Here is a 26884-nt window from a genome sequence, read left to right on the forward strand (position 1 = left end):
ACTTTTAAGCGGAAAAAATATATTGCGGTATTAAGTGTTTACTGTAATATATCAGCATACTGTCTGTAAAAAGTATGCAATTTCCCTATTGTACATTCGTAATTTTTTTCAAATGTGATTCTTCATGCAAGTGATCATTACACATTATATCTCGTGCGGAACCGTGATTTATTTCAATTTTCGCCACCCCTTCGAGCTACTGCTACCCTTTCAATTTATACAATTCGTGAATTGAAATTATATTTCTGTAATAATAATTATCCGTGTAAGAACTACACGGCAAGGTATTTCAAAATGTGTGCGCAAAATGAGAAATGACGTAATCCTGCGTTCGCAAGATAACTAATATATTATTGATTGTAATCAAATTAGCCTTTTTATAACTGTTTTGAAAAATTTAGTTTATATGATTCATCAAAGAAATTTTGTTACCTATCAACTTAGTCACTGCATGGCCGTATACATATTCTTGAACTCGCGCGACAACTATAAATACGCTTTAATTCCGTTTCTGACCGCATAGTTAAATTTAAAGAAATGTCAAAATATAAATTTTTTCTGCTAACAATCAACGCAGAAATGATGTAGCTTCAATAAAATGTCCTTATTCTTTTTTGGAATGGTAATTTCTAACTCGTATAGTAGGCCTCTTTACGTGTGCCTCTAGCGGTGATAATCGTAACTAGCAAACTTAAATCTAGACGAATCTTTGGTTCCATACTCTCACACTAACAAAGAGAATGAAAGCCGAGGCATAACCGTTCGACAAGCTGCGATGTTATTCTCGTTTCATTTTTAGTGGTTGTTGATTGTGAGCTATTGTATTCCACTGTTAGCATTCTAAATTCATTTAATTTTCATACATTATTGAAGTTTATGTAGTTCTTTCGTAGGATTTCGAGATTTCTCTCAGTGCTGTGTTGACGATTTCGTGGACGAGTGAATTTTATTTTATGATTGAAGAAGCCATAGCAATGAAAAAATGAGTCTTACTACAGCGATTTTCTCGAATTTGTCGGAAAAGAGTACCACAGTTCCTTTGTGCAGACTTTGTATGCAGAAGAATCACAGTAATTTCAACATATTCACTTCAAATGTGGCCAGCCAAATGACCGTGGAGGATGCCCTACATGATTTAATCGGTTTAAGAGTAAGTTGCGAGTAGCATTTTGTTTATTTTCTTTTGTCGTAATTCTTATTATATTCCGTGTTATCAACAGATTTGCCTTGACGATTCCGTAAATCCTTGACGCTTAGCGTGTTGATTGCTATTAGGTTGCTATGGGAGATGGCCTGCCCGACACCGTATGTCCACAATGTTTGAAGAAGCTCATGGAATTCTGTGATTTCAAAAAGATTTGTTTCGAATCGGACTCGGAACTGAGAACACTTTCGTCGAGAAATTACTGCAGGGTGAGTGCAATTCATTTATTCTCATTTGAATCTCGATTCATGATAAGTTTAGGAGAATGTATTGTGTCATTGTTGTGATTATGTTGAGGGGCGAAACGGAGGAAGATTCATTTATCTATGAACTCAACCTGTTATAACAGAACTTTGAAACGAGTAACTCAATACTGTAATCCACCAATCAATTGACGTCACTTGAATGGGAAAAATATGTTGCATGACTGCATAACAGCTAGTAAATCCTACATTTACTAAAAAAGCCCTTAGATTAAAAAATTGGTGGCATTATAGTTTTATCGAATCGTGCTTTCGTCCACCCCAAGGATTGTTTAGAATGTGAAATACGTTATATATACCAAGTTTGGTGAATATACGGCGGAGTTTGGTGAATCGTTAAAACTATTCATATACCGATAATTAATTGAGCTTACATTTTTTTATCAGCAATGTTAGGGGGTATGAAAGGCTCTCAACCATGGTCGACCGAACAGTGAAACAAGTCCAACATTCCGCTAATTATGTCAAGAAATCCGTGAATCCTTGGCAAGGTGTTAAGTCAAATTGCAGTTGGTGTCATAATTAGAGGTGGGAATTTCGGTTCATTTTGTGGATTAGAGGTGGGAATTTCGGTTCATTTTGTGGATTCGGTTCATGGGATTTGATTCTTGGCAATGATTCGGTTCTTTAAATCGTTCATAATGAACCGTGTGATTCTCGAATCCATAATTCCTCAAATCCTTGTAGATCTGTCGAATACTCCATTTCAAATCTTATGAGTGAATACTATCATACTAAATCTGGGTGTAGCAATAAAAATAGCAAATAGTTAACTAATATTAAAACTAAAAATCCATAAATTATCATGAAATTTTAAAAAATCGCTAAGCAACTAAATTAAACGATTGGGGATGAGTTGTAACAGTGATTTCTAAAATTATAAGACAGAAAAAAAATTAGCCTTTACGTGGTCTTGAACCCAGGACTCACATATTGGGGGATAATGACGTAGCATCTTAAAAACTCGGTTATTGAGGTACTTGAAAGTTAGTGCTTCTCAACGGAACTTATACTACAAAATCTTTCGTACCATACCTATTTCGTTTCAGAAAATAACTCGTGATGTCTCATTGTGTGCCACACTGATAGGTTACATCTTAAAAATATGAATGGAAGAACTTGTAAATGAGATTTTTTCACACTATTATAGAAACTATTGTGTACAGTGGTGTAGCCAGGAATTTCGTTCGGGGGGGGGGGGGGTCCAAAACCAGTTTAAGTTTATCACCTTGTTGTTAGAGGATTTGCAAACCAGTGGGTAAAATCTTCAGGACAAGCATCGGTCTGTTGTGGAGTACGATCATGGTATCCAATGAAGATCTAATATTAAATAGGTTTCTTGTGGTGTACCTCATGGTCATATTCTTTATGTCATTTATATTACTGACCTCTCTAACAAGCTAAGTAAAGTACAAGGGGCTATAACAATCCCTAATTCAGACGATCTAATATCTGAGCAGATAGCTAGTAAAACAAATGACTAACAAATGCTACAATCGCTCCAGCCGTGATCCACTAGGGTAGCACTGGGAGCGATAGGAGCGAAAGTGGACCACGAATCTGTAGCGTCTGAAGCGGGAGCATTGGGAGCGTGTACTGGACTACGCCCTGATAGTATTGTCATTCATTAGAAGAGTCATTCATTTTTCTGTGGTGTTCATGTTTGCGCTGAACTACTCTTTTTTCTCTATTTAGTTGTAAAGATAGGTAGATAGTCTTTATTTAAGGGCACTAGACTTATTTTATGGAATAATACCTATTACAGCTTCATTTTTTAAGGAATAAAATCGCAGTGTAGCTAATTAAATGAGCACAAATAAGCAATAACAATGGTATAAAAGTTTTAATAGCACAAGCATATCATATAAATGATGGCAATATGTTTTAAAAATAATTTTCATATATTTTTTCAGTGAAAGAGAGAAATCAATTTCTTTAATGCCATTTGCCAACCTCTTTATCCTTGAAATAGGGTTATTAAATGCGTAATTAGTATTTTAATGACTTGTATAAAACGTACTTCCTGATCAACATACCTGATGAGGTACGTGAAATAGTTAGCATTAAAATTTCAGGTGAGTTCGTATTACAATTTAATAAATTATTTAGTAGATCCAGGTCAGCCATATTCGTCCTCTCAGCAAAAGTAGGCTTAGGGTAGACAAATTATATTTACGGCATTTGTAGGGAGTAAAATACTACAAACTTTATTGATGACAATTCACATCATGAATTTTTGCTGAACTCTCTCAAAATAGTTAGATGTGTTTGAATGAAACTAAAACTTAGATGGTTAAACTGTATTCAAGATGATGGCAGACACATGAATTTTGTTAGATTTTTTTGTGGAGTAAATTATTGTTTGATCTGTGACGTGTATGAATTTTTTTTAATAGCTTCGTATACCTTTAAATGTGATTCTTGAGTGTAAATTTATCATCAACCACTGCACTTAAATCACTGGCAGTATATGTTGTCAGTTATTTATGAATGGATATGGACTGAGGATTTTGAAGGTTATCTTGGGTCATGAACTTATGATTCTGCATTTGCTTAAATTTAGTAAAAGGTCATTGTTTGTCAATCAAATATCAAGGGACTTAAAATTATCCCATAGAAGCACAGCATCTGTTTTTGAGCTAATTGTATTGTGTGTTTTTGAGTCTTCAGTGTATAAAAGGATGTATATATCATTTAGTGCTGAAGAAATATCATTAAGGAATAAAATGAAGAGGGGCGGCCCTAAATGAGAGCTTTGGGGTACTCCCGATGCTCCCATTCATTCTTTAGAATGTGCTGGCAATGAGCTTTCTATTACTTCGGTTGGTGTGTACCCATGACAGGGAAGGATTTCGAGAACCAAGAGCTTCGAATTTATTTTTTAGGACGGAATGACTGACTTTATTAATTGCTTTAGTCAAATCTGTATATCCTGAGTCTATTTGAAAATCAGATTCCCTGGCATGAAATACATGATATTTAAACACTAGTAGGTGTTTCGCCGTGGATTTCGTCATGTAAACCTTAAAAATCTCTCAAACTTGATTTTAGGCCTGCGATTGAAAGAGCAAAAGAAAAATTGATGTGTCGGTCATGATTCAAAGTCAGTCATGCGTAAATGCTGTCCATGCATTTATCTGCACAGGTATATTCTGAGCACAATAATTGGTCCGTGTGCCATGACGACACATTGACCTTGAGCCTTGCATCTGTCGCGTTTGTTAAGTTTTTAGTTAACCTGTGGCCGATGATCGTTACCCGATCAATATTTTTGCCTAAAATGTTTTTTTCTATAGACCATGAATTTGACGACATGTACACCGTGAAAACCTGGAAAAAAACGTGAATATTATATTTCAGTTTGGGTGGGAAACATGTTGTTTGTTGATTTTAATGGAGGTGGGCTGTTCATCACTTTTACTCTTTCCACAGAGTATCGAGGAGGAGAAGACAGCTGATGAAACGTCTTATGCTGAGACAAAGGAATGCATTGGAGATTCAAGTGAAGGAACTTCGCAGTTCCCATGCTCAGTTCAAAGGACTGAAATATACATTCCTTTGGAAGAATGCCAATTGCCCCAAGAGATAATGATGGTAAATTTTGTTCTCAATTGCAATAGGGTGGTTTCCTATTATTTTTTTATTGCCTTAATTGAAAGATTATTACTCCTGGAGTACGTATTTCGCGCTTTTAGATTTTTAAATGACAACATCTATTTTTCGCGATTAAATGAAAAGTAAAAAATTTTCAAGCGCGCGAAAACGCGATGCTTAAGTATGAATGCCGGGAAATATCTCCGTACGTCGTATTTCTGGTTCCCCCTCCCGCCCAGTGAGGTGACCTTGAGGCGAGGCTTAGCGCTGATACGTCGCAGGATGCTAGCGGATAGCTGAGTACCTTGCTGAATGGTAGCGCTTGGCTTAAAAATGTTTATTAATACCTTATCAAACGAAGAAAACTTTCCGACCTTAGCCAGTTTTAATAGGTGATTATTAAGACATGTTTCCCTGAGCTCTGCGCCTCATGCATGCATTGGTAACCTCAGACGATGTATAACTCCTATCCTCTCGTGTAGAAACTAGGTCCCTGTGACGTCATGCGGAGTGGAATCGCATGGGTGCCAATCTGGCCTTTTTCAAATGAGGATAAAATTTGACCCTTGCCATTCGTCTAAATCGGTATTTCAAAAACCAAATAATTTGTGTATTATGAATACACTAATGGTGGGTAACGAATCGCAATCAATGCCTTTCGTTTTCTTTGATGAAGGAAACTACCCTATTGTACCATAGCATAACTGCCTCCAAATGAATAAAAATTCTGGGTTGCATGACGGAAGTGCTTTTGCTTCCTCCACAGAATATCAAAGAAGAGATGGTGGATGATGACAATGCAGGGTCTTGTGCTGAGAATATAGAATGCATACAAGAAATGATTGAAGGAACTTCTCCAATCGCATGCTCGGCTCAAACGACTGAAATATTCAATCCCGTGCAAGACTGCCAGTTACCCAGAATCAATATTATGGTAAGTATTATTCTCATCTTCAATAATACGGTAATGTAATTGCCTTCTGTTGAACAAAATTCTGGGTTGTACTGTGGAAGTGGGTTTTTCAAGAGCTTAGTTTTGAGAGTACAAGAGTAGCTTGGTTTTCAAACATTGACGTATTTTTTAGGCCAGTGCGCCCAGTCCTTGGTTATCAACTTTTATTTCATCCTATTTGTTAATTGAAATTACATTTGGGAATGGCTCTTTTAGCACATAGGTACTGTGTAAGTAAACTCCCTTTGGAGTAATGTGAATTACAAGTTTTCGAGAAATATGGCATTTTATAATCGTTTTGTGTTCTTATTAATTATGTGTGTACGCATATTGTTGCTCGCCGCGAGCCATTAATGGCATGTGCTCTCGCAAGAGTGGTTTTTATTTATAAAGTGGAAGTTGGTCAGTATAAGCAAAGAAAAAAATTAACATTTTAGCGCACACCAACCCTTGTAGTCATTGTATCTCTGCGTTTGAAATAACACTGCTGAAATACCTAAACGCCATTATGATAAACTTTAAATGAAAAAATTAATGATAAACTTGTTGCTGTATGATCACAATGAAGACAACAAAATATACTGGCATGACAAAGACTTGAACCCTGGCCCCCAGGGTGGGAGTCGTATACCCTACCACTACCCCACCTATCCCATCTTAAGATGGATGATATTTTGGATTTATATATGGCTTGTGAAAATTACCGCATGAAAATTAATTAATTACAGCCTAACTAAGGCCCATACAACAGAACCACTACTAGTTCAGAGATGTGCTCACCATTCTGAAGGCCATAAAAAAATACGGCATTAAAAAAGGCGGAGCAAGGTACGTGGTCTCCCCTTGTTAGCCTTAACACCTCGCATTTCTATGGAGCGTTGAACCTGTACTCCTTTTCCAAAAATTCAGTGACCATAAATACATCAAACTTTGGTAAACCAATTATAAATTGTTGGAATTTTCTTTCTCCCAACCAAGATCAACTTTTCTTGAGCCTATCGAGGACAGCAAACCACTGCAACAACCAGCCAGCATGGAAATAAGGCTAACATCCCATGATTCTAGTTGCGAAGGGCGAACGTTCTGGCCGGCGTAAATACAAACGCAATGAATAAGTCTTGCAGAAAACGTCTGAAATAGGTTTATTGGTTTGACTTAGTTCTTACAAAAAAAGTTTTGGCATGATAAACGGCATGGTGCCAAAATATACCCAGCGAAAAATAAATACCGTCATCTATTTATTAAAGATTCAATGTGCTATTCGCACTACTGTTTCCAAACTTGAAGTTGACACGTAATGAATATTAATATATTATGCAATGATGAAGTCATGTACTCAAAAGAGAAGCAGGAGAAGCAGCCACATGTATATTCTGAAGATATTTTATGACAGCAAAAGATGGATATCCTCAAATTCAGTAATTTTTCTATGCAATAATAGTGGTAGAACTAAACGGCGTAGAAGCTGCCTTCTGCTACTTCATCACTCTGCCTTGTGACATCACGGCCAATATTCAACATGGACACCCGTTTTAGCGGCCTTTGAATTTTTCCACATTTCAGATGGTTATCTCGAATCAAGGATCACTATTAGGATTTAAACTGTGGTCTTACGACATTATATTATTCTGAACTCTAATTTAAAGAAATGTGTTTGGTGCATTTGAAAAACTAGTGTACTTCCCTATTCCTTTATACATTTAATCCTGCAATGGGTTTATTTGGTGGTAATACAAGAAAAACGGGTAATTTGATAAAACCCGACTATAGCCCTTAGGCATAGAGGTATTTACATTTAGAAATATCTCATTGAAAATGTAGATAAAGTAAATAGTACCATTGTGTAGGTAATCAACCGCTTGCTTCTTTTATTTATGTCTTTCGGGCATAACCAGCATAGACCTTCTCTTACATGGTAAAAGAGGCCTTGAGTGACGGGGCACAATGCACTATTAATATCGCTTTCACATTTTTTTTCTTGAAGATCCATGCTGCTTTGATGAATACTAATACAGTGGATGCATTAAACAAATGCTATAAGTGTAAAGCCCGTGTGACACTTTCCAATTTATTGGCCAATATATCGGTGCGCAATATTGGTTAAAATATTGGGCTTTAGGCATCGTACGACACGTACCAATATTTACACCAATATTGGCCATTATAGTGTTCTAATACCCCACTAGAGAACGCCACATAACACAAAAGGACAAAAGAGCATCTCAAGACGCAGATTGATTGCCAATGAGCTACAGAATGGGAGGTGGCATAATAATTGTAAATTTAATAACTATTTCGAGGGGCTGCAAAGATATTCTCGAATTGCTCGAAATTTCATTTGGGTGAGTTCCTTGAATGATGAGAGATAGGAAATATTGTGATCTCATAGGTGAGCCAAGATAACGTAGCGGCTCGTTTTGGCTGGAATATGTTCATCGAATAAACAGAGATTGTGTCATCAATTGGAACTTTCACCCGAAACTTTAGCGCTCAAATCATGAAAAATAGTTAAATAATTGTAATTTAAACAAAATATAGATGCAATCGAGGAGAATCACGACGTTTTTATTCATTAAATATCCGAAATGTTATTTCCGAATTACCCACTTTAGACAGTTGATGTTTGTGAATTTATGTTCTGTCAAAGTACATATTAATTATTTGAGCTATTCCATGGATTGCTATGCTTCTAAAGTTTTAATATATGATATTAAAATCCCGAGGTGAAATGTTTTGCAAAGAGCTTCTAGTTTTGGCCACTAGGAGTCGACAAGACTGAGTTCTGATTGGAGATTGGCCTCGAGAAAATAGAACCCGTTCTAAAATCTAGATTGCCCAAGAAATTGTCCCAATATTGTGAAACGGAGATTGGGCTAGAAATTGGTGTGTGTCAGTGGGTCCACAATCCAATATCCAATGCATTGGCCAATAAATTGGGCAGTGTCATACGGGCTTAAGTCGTAGATCACAAAAATTCTTCTTTGAAACCAATTTATATTTGTTAGTCAATGAAATCGACTTATTTTTATAAAAATCGTTCCAAATCTCCCTAGACAATCTCCTTCTTTGCTTCAGCTATGCCTTAACAGCTCAACATATTCACAATCTGCTGTCTGGTAATAAAATAGCAATTATTTTTCCAATCAAAATCTTTTCCATAATTTCCTAATTTTAAAAATTATATCATCTATTTATATTGATCCCTGAATTAATGTAAAATTCAAGTGAACAAAGCGAAGTATACAAAGCTTAACTGTAGCTTTGAGGACCATTATTTCTCACCTCCCTTAAACAACCTTATTAACCTTAGGTTTGTGATTTCAAGAAGGCTACATCTCAAGGACTAAATGCAGCATAGGAATAAACAAACATTAACTTTGGATGCAAGTAGTGCTGAAATAGGCTAAAAGATGGCACCACTTATGACTTCAAATGCATGGAGAAACTGGCATTGTCCAATGAAACCTAAAAGTTATACAGTGCAACCTCGATATAACGACACCCCACGGTGCACTAATAAACACTCGCTATAGCGAATTGTCGCTTTAGCGGAGGTGGAGCAAATAATAGCCAATATACCTGTTACGAACAGATATACAGGAACAGGAGTGGTGCGGCGACAGATAAACATCTACCCGATAAACGTAAGCATAAATCCAGACGAAAGGCGATGTTTTTTTGCATCACTAAATTTCCTTACACAAATAACGACTAACTATTCAAACAATTTATAAAAATCATGCAAAGCATTGTTTTGTCAATCATTATATTTATCGAACGACAGTTTACCACATATATTTGAGACTGAGCACTCCATTAACTTCATTTCTAACAGATCGCTAGCAATTACAGAGGTTAAGGAGTCTTGATGAAAGTCTTCCGGCGGTGAAACCCTCGCTATGGCGAGAGCCAACGCCGAAAGGGTCTCGTAAAAACGAATTTTTTAAAACGCTTATTATAGGGTCAATTGACGGTGCATCGGCTATCTCTCGTAATAGCGGGGGTGTCGCTATAGCCCGTACTCGCTTTAACAAGGTTCCACTGTACATTTCTTTCATTGAAGTCTAAGTAATTTTTATGTATTCTGTTGGTGCTGGAGTAAAGAAAGTAGTGCAGGGAGTGAAAGCATTGCATAAGGAAGTATGAGCGATGATTTATGGCGTCATTAATCTGAAACTATGTGCTCTGGTACCAGAGATGGGCAGTACCGAAAATACTTGTACATATTTGAAATACAGATTTTATCAGTCTTTTGTATTTTGTATCTAAAATACATTTGACATGTATTTTGCCCATCTCTGTCTGGTACCTTGGTTTTGATAATTCTTCCAGTTTCACCTATGTAGATGACTCCACTCTTCTGAGTCATGTGGTAGCTGCCGGAGGCTTTAAAATTCACCTTATGGCTCTGTAGTTCCTGCGGAGCCATGTGGATGTAGCAATTTTTTGGGATTGCGTGACAATTTCCCGGAAATAGTGGAAAAAATGAGAGAGCAAAAAGAGAATTGGAGTCAAGACCACTGGCATCTATCACATGCCTTGTGAATGGGAAGAAGTCTACATTGGTGAAGCTGGAGGAACAAAGTCTGCAACCCGTGCATTTGCCAGGCAAGGATGCAGCTGAGTCTAGCAAATATGGAGTCATTCCACTGCAAGTTGGACGGAAAACACCTGTAAAATCAATAAGTGTATCAACCCTTAACCGGTGACCGCTGCGTCTGAGAGACTGCTGCATTTCTAAAAATGTGAATATTTTAAAAATTAATGTTTCAAAATATCTCTTATTCTCGTTGGCTTCATATTTTTGCATACCAAGGGCATCCCACTCTGTAAATTTAACGTTCCTTTTATTACTTTCTGTAAATTTCCAATTGAATTTGATTAGTGGTCTGTGAGACTGCACGTCACCAAATTAAAAAATCAATAAAGGTAATGCTGGTGGAAATGACTAAAAAAGTTGTTAAAAACAATTCGTCGTGATTTGTCAAGCATAATAATTACAGTGAAACCTCTTTACATCGTAATGGAAGGGACCAAAATTTGGGCAATTTGATGTATGGAGGTTCACTGTAGAGAGGTTTTAGTGATAGGCACCATTTTTTCATATCCTTTGGAAATGAAAGGCACTACTGCCTTTTAACTATTCATTATATTTATGTGTTTAAACAAACATTCATGCATCAGTGAACATATATTTATTATTTAATAAATACAGGAAGCAAGCGCTATCGCATGATTTTTACCATGATTCGAGTGAAAATGATGTGACTCTCTTAATTCAACAGTCACTTAAAATGATTAGGATAGTTGGATACCTTTTTTCTTATCTACTGTTAGGTATGCTCTCATATGGAAACAAAATGGCCTTAACTTAAATGGTTAACGTGAAAATTACAGTATATTAAAGGTGTATAAGAAAAAAAAATAACCGTGAAACATTTATCGTTTAAAATGTCATAACATGTATGTAATTGCAGCTGCATTAATGGTCTCTTGTTGCCTTGGTACGGTTTGTGGAGGTAGTTTTGCCATCTCGGGGGTGTCTCCTTGGTATGATAAGTGGAGGTTTTACGATATAAAGAGGTTCACTACTAAGAGGTTTGCCTATAAATTTACATGTAAATCTGATGGGACCGTAGGGGTGGTATGAAGTATGGAGGTTTATGATGTAAAGAGGTTCACTACATAGAGGTTTTACTGTATTAATGTTTTGTTGGAAAGCGTCTTTAGTTGTACAAAGTGGATATTTGAGCACTTTATTATTATAAAATTCATTGCGTTATAATAAATGACTATTCAAGTAGTTTCTGAAGGCAAACGCAAAACAAATAAAATCCAGTTGTTATTGGAAATATCACTCATTTCATTCTCTAAATGCTAACATTTTTATTGATGTTATCAATAATTACAATAAAATAGTGGTTAATTTCTTGTACCCCAAGCAGGCAGTACACATATAACGTAATTTGTAAATTGCAACCAATTGAACCCTGAAATTTCGTGCGCCCACGGCTGGAGCGCAACATTTATTTACGGGTATCTTTCAGCAGTCAGTCTCCCCTAACTATTTGGGGGAACATCTTAGCACAGATTGTTATCGCAAGAAGAAGTGAAACAGACTAGGAAACACCAAGATTAAAACGTCGAAATGAGAGTGACGTTACGTCTACATTTGTCCGAAGCGTTTTTTTTTTGCCCCTTTTTTTTCAAGCAACCAGAAAATCCTTGGGTGCGTAGTTTCTGAATTAGTATGAAAATCTGTTGTCAAATGCCGACAAATGAAACTGATAGTGAAGGATGGAGCACAAATGATGACAGAAGTGATGTAGTCAAAGATCTCCCAGGCAAGAACAATTATTTACTGGAGAAATCGCTATATGTGGTCATAAAATGAGCCAAAGAGGAAAACTCGTATACTCTTCCATAACACTGTTACTCAGAAACCTGATTTGAAGGATTACATTACATCACTAAGTGGGGATATTCAGCCTCTAGACTATAAGTCTCAGATTTTTTATTACCAAATTTTACAATTGAATACATACGTTGGAACGGCCGAAAAAATAAAAAGTCCTAATGATTTTGAATCATCCAAAGGACACACAATGGGATCTTCATTTTGCGGATTCTCGGCAAACAAGACTGTAATATCCAATTTCCCCAAAATATATAAGGCTGTTTGCTTATTTTCATTTATGCAGTACAGGGTGAGTGTTGATATGGAGTCAGGGAAACTAGAAGTAATTGCCTTTTATTACGCAACTAGAGATAGCATAGATACTTTAGACAAAATGTACTGTAGGTACGATCCGGGAGGTCGCCCGCCAATGGCAGCATTTTTCAGAATATTAAATATTTCCTTTGTCAACTATTTTGTGCTTCAGCAGTCTGAGAAAGATAAGGAAGATATGACACGATTTGAATGCATTAAATCAAAGGCGGAGATATCGTCAGACTCCGTATGGGAAAGAGAATGTCAAATGTAAGACTCCCGAGACAGGCAGAATAAATTATTGCACAAATCTCAGTCTACCGAAGGGAGAGGCTGAAGAAGTTGAAAGGTTTGAGATGCGGGCAGTGTGTAGACTGTTCCCTCCGTACAAAAACACCTCTTTCTTATTTTTCTAATGTAAAAAGCATGAGTGCGCTTTTGTGAAAAATTGTTATTTTGATCGCCTGCAGAATGCATAGAGAAAAGGATTAAGCGGGATACATTTTTTGGCTACTTTCTACTTAGTCTTCCAACTTGAACATTTAAGGCCTTATTTTTAAATCTGGCAAAATATTTACACATGAATGTAATAATTTTAAGTCAAGTGTTTGTGGCGTCAGTTTTTGATCCTGTTTGAAATAAAAAATTTACTGACAAACTGGTTCGTGTCAGGAATGTAAAAATTTTAATGCAAGTTTGACAATATTTAAGCATTTCAAAAAAAAATTAAGCAAAGCAATAAAATTGGCGTTGCAACATTTTGTGAATTTTTCATTTATTGCGGTCTCCCAGACCGCACGTCACTGCCCACATAGCAACGAACCTCTCAGAGACGTCTCACTATGATCTCGAATGTCTCGAATATTGCAAATGTCTCAGAGATGTTATTGTGAGCCGTTCAGGAAATTAACAAAAAACTTATTTAAACGCCATCAATGCCTTCCATATATATTTTTCGGTGCAATTGCGCAGTTTTGATTATTAAAATCACGACATTTAATATGGGTTTCTTATTTTCAAAAGGTCATCCATCAAAAATTCGTCGCTAAAAATGATCGAGATAAGTAGGTCACAACTGTATAATTTGCATTTAATTATTTTTTGCCTACATTTTTAAGCATACCAGAGTACAAACTCTTATGAGACATCTCAGAGACTTATCTGAGACGTCTCATGAGACCATTTTTTTGGACATAGTGACATCTCAGAGAAGTCTCAGAGATGCCTCTGAAACTCTCAGAATGTCTCTGAGACGTAACATGTGATATTCGAGACGTCTCAGAGACGTATATGAGACGTATTTCTGCTGTGTGGGTGGTAGTGTAACAAGAATGGCAGGTCACTGTTTAAGGGTTACGGTTGGTCATAAGAATCTCAGGCGTACAAAGCTTCGACCAGCTTGAGTGGTCTCTGGAATAGGACAAGGTTCTATTATTATGGATGAGAGATGTTACATTTATTATATAGCTTATATTGAGTGACACTCAACATTCCCTTTTAGTTTAATGTGAAAGAGGAGAACGAAGAGCTCCTCAATGAGGAGAATTATCCTGCATTTAACTCACCGAACACAGCTGGGATCTCAAGTGATGCTGTAGACCCCCTGCTAGTTGATGGTGAGGTAAGTGCACTTCTACCATGCTAAGTTCATTTTTCTGTCACGAAAATTCATTCCTCTATGTAACTTTAGTGGCATCATTCAGTAGAAGGACTCATTTTTTGTCCCACAAGGTAATGTAATCTGTCCCTTTTGTTCATTACCTACATGTTTGACTTTTGCTCCTGATAAAAGAGCAAAATACATTTACTTGTTGATGAGGATGTCATAAATATCAAACTAGTGTTTGCTCTGACTTTTAAATTCTGTGTTTGGATTTGAATAACGTTCATCTGGGGAGAAAAGAGTGGGGCATAGGAGTTAATGTGAGTAAATCCCTCTTAACTGATGGGGCTGGGTCTGTGAGAACTTTACATTATTGGCACTTGAAGCAACATGCATCCTTTGCATTCACTGTACCAAGAGCTGACCAGGACAGATGTGAACAGAATAGAGTTTTGAAGCAGTGGCACTCCAGTGGCCACCAATCCCATGAGGAAATTGCATAACTTTCGCCATAACTTAACTTTTCTTCTTCCAAAATCTCCTCCTTTCAGCTGAAGCTTCTTTGGTGTGCATTATCACACTTATTGTTCCAAAATGATAATTTCATTTTCCTCTTCGTACCTCCATCTAATAATGGCCTCACCAACATTGCTTACCATAATCTGGTGGTAGCATTAAAAAAACTGTTATGCATAGGGTATTTTCCATCATCATAGAGAATGAGAAGCATTGGTTGCGATTCGTTACCCACCATTAGTGTATTCATAAATTTTTTCGTTTTAGAAATCCCAGTTTTGACGTATGGCAATGGTCAATTTGAGTTTTACATCATCTGAGATTAACAGTGCATGCATGAGGCACAGAGCTCGGGAAAACATCTCCTAATAATCACCTATTAAAACTGCCAATGGTCGGAAAGTTTCCTTTGTTTGATAAGATATTAATAGTCCTTATTTAAGCCAAGCACTATCTGCTAGCAGGGTACTCTGCTACCTGCTAGCACCCTGCATCACAGTGGCTCGCATGTCATCACCACAAGGTCACCTCACAAGATGGCAGCAGGAACCAGAATGATGCCACATGGGCTTTTCCCATCATTCATACTTAGCCACCGCATTTTCACAAGCTTGAAAATTTTCACTTTTCATTCAATCACTAAAAATAGATATTCTCATTTAAAAATCCGAAAGTGTTAAATCGCTGCCTTGGTTTGACAAGGTTCTAAGTGACCATCAGCTGGTTTTGAGAAAAACCTTGTCAAAGTTTTAAACTGCTCTATTTCTATTATTAATAGGAATTTATTTTTGATTTTTGGCACATACACTAGTGATCCACTAGATACACTAGTAATTATTACTTGAAGAAAATGTATTATTTATTTTATTTTTTACATGTTTATATGAGTAATAAAATAAGTTAAATGCAGTTAGAACCTTGTCACACCAAATATTAGTTTTTCTCCTTGCAGTTGGAACTTTGTCACTGTTCTAAATCTGTTATTATTTTACATAGAGGAATAAAAACCGGTGCAACACATAGAGAAACATAAACTTAGTTATCTTGAGTGAAAACACCAAATTTTGCAAAAATGTCAGTTAGAACCTTATCAAACCAAGGTAGCAAAATGCATTCTCCAGGAGTAATATGCTTTCAATTTAGGCAATTAAAAAATATAAAGAAACCACCCTATTTGTGTTCAGGTGATGGTGTAGGACTAAGGTGGTACTGATCATGGTTAACCCCTATCCAGGCATCTCAAATTTCTAACGTAACTGGGCAAGCAGGGCCCAATTAATCCTCCTTGTTAATTTTTTTCTTTTTGCTCAAGTGGGCCAACCTGCTAGCATAAATATTATTGTTTTTTGTCAAATAGTGCAAATTTGTACAAAGTCAATGATATCAAAATATTTTATACTGTTCATAAATGAAAGCTTTGCATGTTAATTAGTAACAAAAATTTGAAATTTAAAAAAATTGTGATTCATCCTTCATAAAATTGATATACGGAGGAAATAATTAAAATTTATAATCAATTAACGTAAGGGATTATTGAATATTATTTACTTATGAAATGAGACACTGTATAAAATCAAAATTTATTGCTTGGGGGGGAAAACAAAATTTTATCAACGAGTCCAGGATAGGATACCCCTCAAAGCTTTTTTCACTTTTGATTTGCACGTTTTACGTCACTATGTTCATTGCACACCTTTTGCTCACAGTTGTTACGTATTTGTTTTTCTTCATAATGTTTTTATTATGGGCATATATATTGTCTCATTTTTTGTCATACTATAATTTGATGAATGTATCGGTTCAGAAATTCCTTCATCAAAAAGTCCTTAGTCTGTGTTCCGAGACAAACCCAAGTTGGTTCGTCTTTCAATGTGGACCTCAACCAGAATATTGGATACACTTTGAATTAATAGTCTTCTTGAATACTGCTTACCAACATTACAATTTGGATCAGTATTCATCCACACCACATATGCTGCTACTCTACTCACATCCAAGTCACTAGTGAGAAACGCAAAAGGCGTACTATTTTTGCCTCTTTTACTCATGTGCATATTTATCAACTGGTCCAGGAAATCGACTTCGCCTTTGGTGCAGTTGTAGTGACTGATAATTTCAGGTTTAGCATTGATGTCTTCCATAATTTTATTATGATGCATGAATCATAGAACTACTGGCCAACTTTTCATCTTGGGCAATGACACAAACATACCATTTTTGGTGAAATCAAGCAATGAAGAAACGACTTTACCACTTTTTTTGGCTTGAAAATTTCCTGGAATAAACCGTTATTACTTTCCTATACTTCCAACATAACTCAGAAGGCTCTATGCAAACTTTATACCAGAGAAATTTTTGTCACTCGTTTCATTTCTGTTCGTATTTTGGAATGGTTCAGTGAGTTGCTGTACAACTCTTCGATCCAAACCAGGCAATGCTCTTTATGCCAATATCATCATCATTGGAACTCTCCTCTTCGATTGGCTGGTAATCCAAATCATCATCACTAGTTTCCTCAATGTTCAGCAGTTTTTGTGTGCCATCTTGAGGCAAAAGCTTTCGTCTAGCCATGACCTAATAATTATAAAAAAATATGTTATTTCATAGAATTTCTCAAAAACTACGAATTACTTCGTTAGTACTCATCTATTAGAACTTACCTGGATATGCGATGTCTTCGTGAAGGAAACTTGTAAATATTTGCCATCACTACGATGGCTGTGTTACTTTTACCCAAAGAGAATTGCATACTGAGGCGGTAGTTCCGTATAAAAGCCCATATTTTCGGAATCAGTTATCTGCTACATCTTGTATGCCTTCATCTACGTTGCTCAGTAGCACTTTTCAAGCACTCTAGTCTTTAGTCATACATGCCGTAGTTCATATGGGAAAGAAGGATGGAGGATGTAGAGGTGAAAGATGGTGGAAAGATGGGCGGGGAGTGCAGGAGAAGGAGAAAACAGGGAAGCATGGACTGTCATCAGTGCGTTAGGGTTTGGGAATACCGGTGGAGGATTTTTAGGAGAATGATAATGAACAGTAACGTTCAAATTCAAAGCGACATCATCTGCATGGCAGGATATATGCTTTCCTTTATCCCTAACGTCGTTGGATGGACGCTGCAAATAAAATCCGATGATCAGTGTTAGGAAACAATTGGATCGTTTCGATGATCATTCTCTAGGGGCTTCCCGGTGACTCAACCCAACTGAAGGAAAATTTCTCTTAGCCTATGCCCTTCGGCGACCCCCACCGTACAATAGCAATAAGCGAAAGAATGAAAAAACCGTCCCCATCCTTCATTTATGGATACAGACAATGATGTTTGTTCCATATTGTTCATTTCTCTCCCATCTCACTCTCCTTCACCAGGATTTTCCAACCGTAATGCATCGGTGATTCTCCAGTGGACACCCTACTCTATATTCCCTTTTCAACTTCCCCGGTATCTGCCCCCATCTTACCACCTGTGCTACCTAGAATAACATTCTGCATACATAATCTAGTCATTTAATTTACACTAATTACATTTTCCAGCCTTGATAGCTAAAATAAACTTCATGATTGAAGGTAACACAAAATGGATATATTTACTCATAAGCATCCAAGTGCAGCGTGTTGTATAACTGGTGAACACTCACCTTCTGCCATACCCCACTGAGTTAGGGGGTATTTAGATTTATATGTGAACAATCCCATATAATACTTGAAAAATGACAACATAATACCTTTTATATTAACCATATAATGATGTGCAACTGATCGCGTATGTGAAGGGTCCATCAGACCCAGCTTGTCCGGTTACGTTAGGAAAAGTTCAAATTTACCATAAACAAAAAAGAAATATTTTCTAAAATTTAAAAATATATTTTTCTTATTCCATTTGTCCGTACGAACAAAGTCACCAAAGTTCGCAGTGCTGGGACATTTTGTTCTCATGTTATAACCTGAAATAAAGGCTGTAGGGCCCATTGGACCCTCCTTGCCCGGACAAGGGTTGAGACCACGGTGAACAATTTATTGGACGATTTTCTTAAATACATATGGCTTCTCCTAGTTGTGTAATGGACCAAAACAGATGTTTACTTTGTTGACTTTGATGTGTAACTTTACAAAAAGATTTTCCTGTACCAAAATATAGCCTTTATTCTTTGAAGCACAGGAATTATTACTGTTGAATAAAAACTTTTGGGCTATGTCAATTGCTGGGATGGCCCCAACATAACCGACCGATGCTGGTTGCTTAGTCAAAGGATTCTGTCGAGTACCCACAAAAGTAATGAAGAATTATGAATTATGACCTTAAGATGATATAAAATTATGATGTAGGTTTGATAATATTATTAATGTATATCGCTTCCTTGGACAGTGGCTAGTTTTCCGTGGGGTAATGGAATTACTATCTGCTATGATAGTAATTCTACATTTGGTATGAACCATTAGAAAATTAAGTCAACGATAAAAAATGTATGTATGATTACATAAATGGCACAGTATTGCTCAATTTAGAATGAACGTTATTCGAAGGCTGTCTCATTGTTGAAAGAAATTACAAAGTGTTCATTGCTGTGTACGTGTGGAAGAAAGTTCTATGTCATAAAAAAATCGTTTATTAAAAGAATGCTGATTCTAATGTGCATTCATGATTTATTAGTTGATTCCTACTTTCAGCCTATGTTTACGGAGGATGGAAAGCCGGTTGATAATTCTAAAAAGACTGATGACTCTAGGACTGAGGCTACAGGTGAGTAAACTCTAGGTCTTGCAATTATACACGTGGAGAGGTTGTTACGACTTTTGTGAAGGATGAAGCACCTAAGTTAGTCATCCATGTGTAATTTTTTGCTTTCTTGAGTTTACATGTCGTTTGAATAGGAGAAAATCTTTTTCTTTCCTTTTGTGTAGTTATTGATTTCTTATAATACAAAATTTAATATGTTCCATTTAATTTTTATAATTTCTTTTTACATTTATATAAAGTAGAAGTTCATTCCATGTAAAATAATTTGTTCTGTTGGAGTCTATTGGTGTTTAACTAATTTGGCCATCAATATCTATCATAAATATAGCTTAAAATTGCTGAAGAAAAACCAAATTGAGGACACTTTAAAAATTTGCTAATTTGAGAGGCAAAAATTAGTGATAGGTGATTTTGTGTGGTACTTATTGTTATTTTTCTTGAAGTTTATATTTAAAAATGGCAAATAAATTTCCTTTTACATAGTACTTAAGGATACACCAATGTTTTCAATGGAAAATTTATTTTTATGAAGGGTCTAGCCAGTTAAGACGGTGAAAAGTGCCCCCCCCGATGTTTTGAAAAAAAAATACACTTGAAGTGCATCCAAAATTATGTGTTCCCAAAAGTTTCAGGCCTTAACAATGATTAATTGCTACAAAAAAATTGAAACACTATTTATATTCTTTTGACTATATCTCCAGTTTTCATTTTTGTAAAATCGTTATCTTGATTTTAAAATGTAAATACAGTTACGTTCTAGCACCCTGATTTTTTTCAAAATTTTTTGACCGAAAACTAAACTTAAACATAAGTTTGTAATATTCAGAATTAAATTAAAAAATTTAGGAAACAATAGACATACCAAAAAAAATGTATGTTGTTTTCCCTACATCAAAGTATATTCCTAATTTTTTTCGGATTTCCAAAATTAGTGGAACTGTGAAAAACACGAATAACTGCTTTCTGCCAGTTGCATCTATGTATTCCGGGAGGATATTTGAATTGATTGTTAAGAGCAATGATTGTTGATCAGTTTGTAATATTATTGGTAAAGGCTACGGATCAGTATAAACAATTCCAATCATATTTAGATTAGTCGTAATTATTGATAATAACCATACTGCTAAGCCTTAACCCTTTCGCGCCGGACCTTCGTTGAGGGAAATTCTTCCTCAATACGAGTCTCTTGAAAGTTTTCTTTACTCCACTGTACGAAGCTTTTTCGCGTCGACTGAAGGCAGTGGTTCCCTCCCTAACCCTTTTTGGACCCAACTCAGTGGGGCGCCGATCCCTTTCCTCGGCGTCCGTCCAGGACCCTAGAGGGATTAAAAGCCCTTTCCTAGGACGAGTCCGCGGTCAACTGGCTAAAATATTAGTGCAAAATATATGTAAATATTTGTTGTTCGCATCGATTTTTTACATTCAAAATGAATTTTGTGTTTCTTTTCTGAGCGTGCAGAAATTTTAAATGAAGTTCTAACGTTGATATAGACGAATTTAGTATATTTACTAGTTGGTCTATAACTCCGTTGATATTAACGCTAGAATTTTGTTTGAAACTTCCATGTGTTCAGCAAAAAAAGATGAATTCATTTATAGCAATAGATATGAAAAGTAAGCAACAAATATAGTTTTGGAAAACATACAGCAAATAACAGTAGTTGACCGCATGGAGAGGATAAGAAAGGGTCGACCTTAGCGGCCGAAGATGGGACTGGGCTCGCGCTAAGGCAGATCACGAGGGGGGACCGCGTCCGTGGGTCTATTGTGTCCGCCACGGTCACTTTTTTCGACCTGTGCCGCACAGGCGTGGCATTCGTTGCTTAGGTTAGGAAAATTAATGCCATTCGTTGTTCATGGAAAAAAATCGTCACCGCACTGGTGTGGCATTCGGCGCGAAAGGGTTAAGTTCGTCTTGTAGCTTCGAGAAATAAAATGACTGCTGTAGTTTAGTTTTCAGTCTAAAAACTTTGAAAAAAATCAGGGTGGTAGAACATAATTATTTACATTTTAAAATCAAGATAATGATTTTACAAAAATAAAATCTGGAGCTATAGTAAAAAAACTGTAATTTTTTGCTTTCTTGAGTTTACATATCGTTTGAATAGGAGAGAATCTTTTTTTTCCTTTTGTGTAGTTAATGATTTCTTATAATACAAAATTTAATACATTCCATTCAATTTTTATAATTTTTTTTACATTTATATAAAGTAGAAGTTCATTTCATGTAAAATAATTTGTTCCGTTGAAGTCTATTGGTGTTTAACTAATTCAGCCATCAATATATATCATAAATATAGCTTAAAATTGCTGAAGAAAAACAAAATGAGGTAACATTAAAAATTTGCTAATTTAAATTGCATTTTATTTTGCATTGCATTTTAAAACATGATCTTATTGGCACTTAGATTTTTCACTCATAGCATAACATCATCAGATGATGTCGGTCCTACATAGGATGCCAATATCGGGCCAACATTGGCAGAATGATGGCAATGAGGGGCCGATATGCCAATCTGAAGCCTACATTGGACCAATATTTAGCCAATATTCATGGCTACTTGGGTTGAGAGGCAAAAATTAGTGATATAGTCAAAAAACTATAAATTGTGTTTCAATTTTTTTGGAGCAATTAATCATTGTTAAGGCCTGAAACTTTTGGAAACACATAATTTTGGATGCACTTCCATTGTATATTTTTTATTTTTCAAAACATCGGGGGGGGGGGGGGCACTTTTCACCGTCTTAACTGGCTAGACCCTTCATAAAATTAAATTTTCCATTGAAAAAATTGGTGTATCCTTAAGTACTATGTAAAAGGAAATTTATTTGCCATTTTTAAATATAAACTTCAAGAAAAATAACAATATGTATAACACAAAATCACCTGTCACTAATTTTTGCCTCTCAAATTAGCGAATTTTTAAAGTGTCCTCATTTCGTTTTTCTTCAGCAATTTTAAGCTATATTTATGATAGATATTGATGCCTTTCTTTCATTTTCAGACAAAATTGTATCAATATTTAAATCATCGAAAAAGACTGACACCTTTTTTACTTGTGTAGCAACCAGCAAGAAGATAAACTGAAAGGGCTTGGTTTCTATCTATCAAATGTCTTTTAAAAATTAGATCAGTGAGTCCTAGATTTCCTGTGTGACACTGAAGGTTTTGATGGGATTTTCTTTTCTAGGGCTGTCAACTTCTGGCAAAACGCTGTTGGAAAAGGCATTAACTTCATGTATGCTGAAGGAAAGAAATGCAAGGATTGATCTTAGCAATGACTGTGTTGCTCCATCAGTCTCAGTGACACACACTCAATCCGCGACTGTAGAGTCCCGTGCGGGGGAAGGAGGGAGTGTGACGGACGAAGAATTGGAAGAAGACAGTGCTCTTCATGCTGATAAGACAAGGTCTAACTCGATTCCTGATGATGGACAAAGTAATGTAGAACACAATCCACGTTACTTTTGCAGTGCCTGCGATCAATCTTTTGCTCATAAATGCAGTCTTAAATGTCACATGCAGCGTAAACACGGAGTAATTGATTTTTATTCATGTAGAATATGCAGCGAGACTTTCACTAAGATTGCTCACCTCACTGATCATATGCATTCACACAAAGGTGTGAAAGCTTTTGCGTGCAACGAATGCACAATGTCTTTCTCGAAAAAGTACATTCTCAATCTACACACGCGCAAGCACTCCGCAGAAAAACCTTATTCGTGTAAATTATGTTCCAGAAACTATGCTCATAGGAGTAGCCTCAGGGCACACATGCTCGTACACTCGGATGTGAGACCTTTTTCGTGCAATGAATGCGCAAAGGCTTACTACACTAAGCGCGACCTTGTGGTACATTTACGGAGCCACACCGGGGAGAAACCCTATACATGCGGCAAATGCAACAAGCGTTTCTCGGGTAACAACGTCCTGAAAAAACACATGCGTACGCACGCAAAGGAGTTTGTGTGTAATCACTGTGGTGAGTGTTTCTCTAGAAAGGACAGATACTTCGTACACATGTGCTCACACGCGGAAGAGACCATTTGAATGCCAGATTCGCTGTTAATCTTTCACTACAAGTTCTCATCTCACCAACCGCCGAGTAATTCCTAAACTTTCCACCAAAGCTGTCCTTGGTTCCCTCTGCTCGCCCTGGAACACCCAGAGTGGCAATCAGCTTCATCAAATGGTGAAAGTTGGCGACTGATAAGAGTGGGATGCTGAATAAAACGCTTTCATGTTTTAATGGGTATCGAGACAACCATCTTAATGCAATTTATATGAATTATCCTGGGAATAGATGATTTTGGATGAAGGGGAAATTTTTTACGGCTGTTATTGTGAGATAGAACCACATATATTATTTAAATTTTTGATCTATCGCCAATTTCTGAACTCAGTTACGGAATAAAAAGCCTCTCGCAGCTCAGTTAATGAGGCTGGGGTCTTTTTTTTAATCATACAGGCGATATAATTGGCCCTCCTCACCATGAAAATGTTGGAGAGTGCAATTTCTCATATGTTTAATGTTTCTCATATGTGTATATGTTACCATGTTATGGTAAAGTATTGTTGGTTGTTGTTGATTAAGTTCTTGTAATGGTTGTATCTGTATGGCTTCTTAAAATCAAATAATAAGAATGTTAACGAAAAACAACAGAAAACCGTGGCATATATACCTTTTCCTACAAAAATGACATAGTTTGCTCTGAATATTGAAGTTAGTGACTTAAAAAATTTCACTTGCTATGTTTTTAGCATCTCTTAAAGTGGTTTCCTAAGTTTTTTTTCACAAATTGACTAGCGCCACTTTCGCCGTAGTTTGGAAATTTAATTTTGGTTTTTTTCTCCTGCAATATTGGTATTAAACTATCTTCAAATGGTAATGTATGCAGGAAATGTGCAATGTTTAATGCCACATGAGTTGTGCAGCTCAAACTATAAAATAAATGCATGTCCAGTACTTCAATTTATTTTCTCTCGTTAATTGACCGATCCATCTAAATATATTGTCATACAATTTATGCGGTAGCATTCTAATGGTAGTTAAGGAACATTAAATGTATAAAAGAGCTGCTGCTATGCAACTTAATACATTGCCACGCAAATCTAGTGCCACTGAATCAAAGTTCAGTTTGATCTGGTGTAACTATGAGACTGCTTTGTTCCCACGCACGAGTTGAGAAAACATGAAACAAGACACCATAACAATCAGTGAGCGAGTTGGCATAGTGGTAAAGCAGTGGATATTCACTGCATTTATGAGTGAATGAATGTGGTCGTTCCAATCTGTCCGAGGGAATATTTTTAATGATGCAAGGTGGCAGTAAGATATTTTTCTTATTCACTGTAACACGTAAACTCCACCGCTGTCTTTATAAAATTTGTATATTGGAAATTCGTTTTATTTTCGGGGGAAGTTGTTATTTATTTGTCTCGAAATCTCATTTGTGGCGGCAACCATTTTAGTTGGAAATATAATTGGATCAACTTGATTTTTTTACCATTTTTATATCTTTTCTGCCATAAGGGTTTATTTTCTAATGCGTAGGGATGACGTAATGATTGATTATCAGTCATAGTGGGAGGAAATGGGAGCATTTGGGAGGAAACTGTGCAAGCCCTCCTTGCCAGCATTGGAGATGAATCATCCTTGTCTTGTTGCTACGTAGCGGAAAGGTATAATGTATGATCAGTGCTGAGTAGTATTTCTAATTCATATTTGAAACAAGTATGTGATTTGTTTTTTGTATTTCAAATACACAACCTCAGTGTATACTTTATTTTGTGTTTCTAATAGAAAGTTTTGGTATTTTCCCACTCATAAAAGAAAAATGTATTTGTAAAATACTTTTGAAGAAGCTCTGATAACACAATATCATGATTTATTGTATATCCTTATACCTATGCTCTTGCAGCTGTTGAAAGATTTGGATAACCTGTAGTATGGTAAATTTAATTTGTTGCTACCTCTTGTGTTATGACAGTGAATATTTTGTCCCTGAAGGAGATGAGGTAAATTATTCTTTGTATGTAATAAAACAGAATAAATATGTGGATTAACGGCTGTCGATTGGGCGCTTAAATTCATCAAGCGGGTAATTAGGGGGTTGGGAACATAGTTGTGTCACGTGTTTCCGAGTCATGTGCCCATAAGTGGTTCAAAAAGCGAAAGAAACACCCCAAATATCGTTTAAATGAGTGAAATATGCGGGCAATACGCTCATTCACTGTCAACAATACTTGAGACCTTCTTGGTAACCACGGTGATCAATGCTTCGGGAAACTGTTTTGATATGAATGATTTACGCAATGTAGAAAAATATATAGTGTACGATAGATGAACTTATGAAATGTAGCCGATTTTTCTTATTTTAGCCCTTACCCTAGGATTGTATCACCTCCATTTTTGATTTTTAACGTTTGAATACAGCAGACTTAATGAAATTAAATACATCATTATTAGAAAATAAACGAACAGAGACTAATGAAATGATTATCCGAATAAATATGTCTCGAATAATGAAGTAATGTTCGGATTTCTCTGACGATGTATGTCTCTCAATGCTTAATTTTTTTTATATCTAAGGAAGGTTTATAACAACAAAACGCATTGATTACAATAAATATATTAATACGGTTATGAAACTTGAATTGGAGAAAGAACCGAAGAATGTTCAACTGTCCCCGTTGATGTTATATTCGGTAAGTAAAGCAGTTAGATATATTTCACAAAAACGTAGATTCGATATGTGTCGAATGGGAGCATAAAAAGCGAATATATTTCATTGGTGCCGCATGAACAATGCTTTAATAAACATATTCATAAAATTTTTCGGTCTAACATCAATAGTAAATAGTAATAGTTATTTTACGTTAGATGAACGAAGGCTTAGAGTGAGCTAATTTATCATCATTCATCATAATAGGAATAATTACTTCCTTCTGCAATAGAGGGACTCCACGTTACCAAAGTTTTTAGTGATAGTTGGTGCCTAAAGAGGTAAGCACCATTGCTCCTCGAGCCCGTGGTTGCATTCCTGGTCTGGAGGAATTTTTGCCCTGGGCAACAACTGTGATAGTTCACCACCCTTAACCTGGATGCGCCCTGTATTTTTCGCCGCCATATCCGCCCACCATTTTAAGTGAGAATTTGGGTAATACAATAAACGCCGAGAAATAAGCGATGAGGTAATGCCCTTGACCTCTCATTTATCAATGTGTCCGACAGCTCTCACGTTTTTCTCGTTATGCCTGTAAACAATAAACCATTAGAGTTAGACTCAAACATTAGA

General features: G+C 36.2%; 1 protein-coding gene across 5 annotated transcripts; it reads left to right on the top strand.

Moving 5' to 3' along the window:
* The first annotated feature begins 725 nt into the window (after positions 1 to 725).
* LOC124172660 (zinc finger protein 875-like) lies at positions 726 to 25645 on the top strand. 5 transcript variants are annotated; one of them, XM_046552112.1, is made up of 8 exons: positions 726 to 811; positions 883 to 1150; positions 1276 to 1413; positions 4900 to 5061; positions 5828 to 5995; positions 14227 to 14346; positions 19516 to 19588; positions 22777 to 25645. In XM_046552112.1, exons 2-8 carry the CDS (start codon positions 983 to 985, stop codon positions 23634 to 23636), a joined length of 1689 nt encoding a protein of 562 aa, XP_046408068.1. In that variant the 5' UTR covers positions 726 to 811; positions 883 to 982; the 3' UTR covers positions 23637 to 25645. The 5 variants fall into 5 exon arrangements, with proteins under 5 accessions (XP_046408068.1, XP_046408072.1, XP_046408067.1 ...); XM_046552113.1 differs by having other exon boundaries at positions 736 to 811; positions 894 to 1150; XM_046552116.1 differs by having other exon boundaries at positions 732 to 1150; positions 1221 to 1413.
* Positions 25646 to 26884: the final 1239 nt, after the last annotated feature.

Source organism: Ischnura elegans (assembly GCF_921293095.1).
Source record: "Ischnura elegans chromosome 13 unlocalized genomic scaffold, ioIscEleg1.1 SUPER_13_unloc_2, whole genome shotgun sequence".
Taxonomy (NCBI): domain Eukaryota; kingdom Metazoa; phylum Arthropoda; class Insecta; order Odonata; family Coenagrionidae; genus Ischnura; species Ischnura elegans.

Coding starts and splice junctions, on each gene's coding strand:
- LOC124172660 (XM_046552112.1), top strand. CDS start 983: ATGAGTCTTACTACAGCGATTTTCTCGAATTTGTCGGAAAAGAGTACC. Junction 1,151..1,275: donor ATGATTTAATCGGTTTAAGA/GTAAGTTGCGAG, acceptor GATTGCTATTAG/GTTGCTATGGGAGATGGCCT. Junction 1,414..4,899: donor CGTCGAGAAATTACTGCAGG/GTGAGTGCAATT, acceptor CTCTTTCCACAG/AGTATCGAGGAGGAGAAGAC.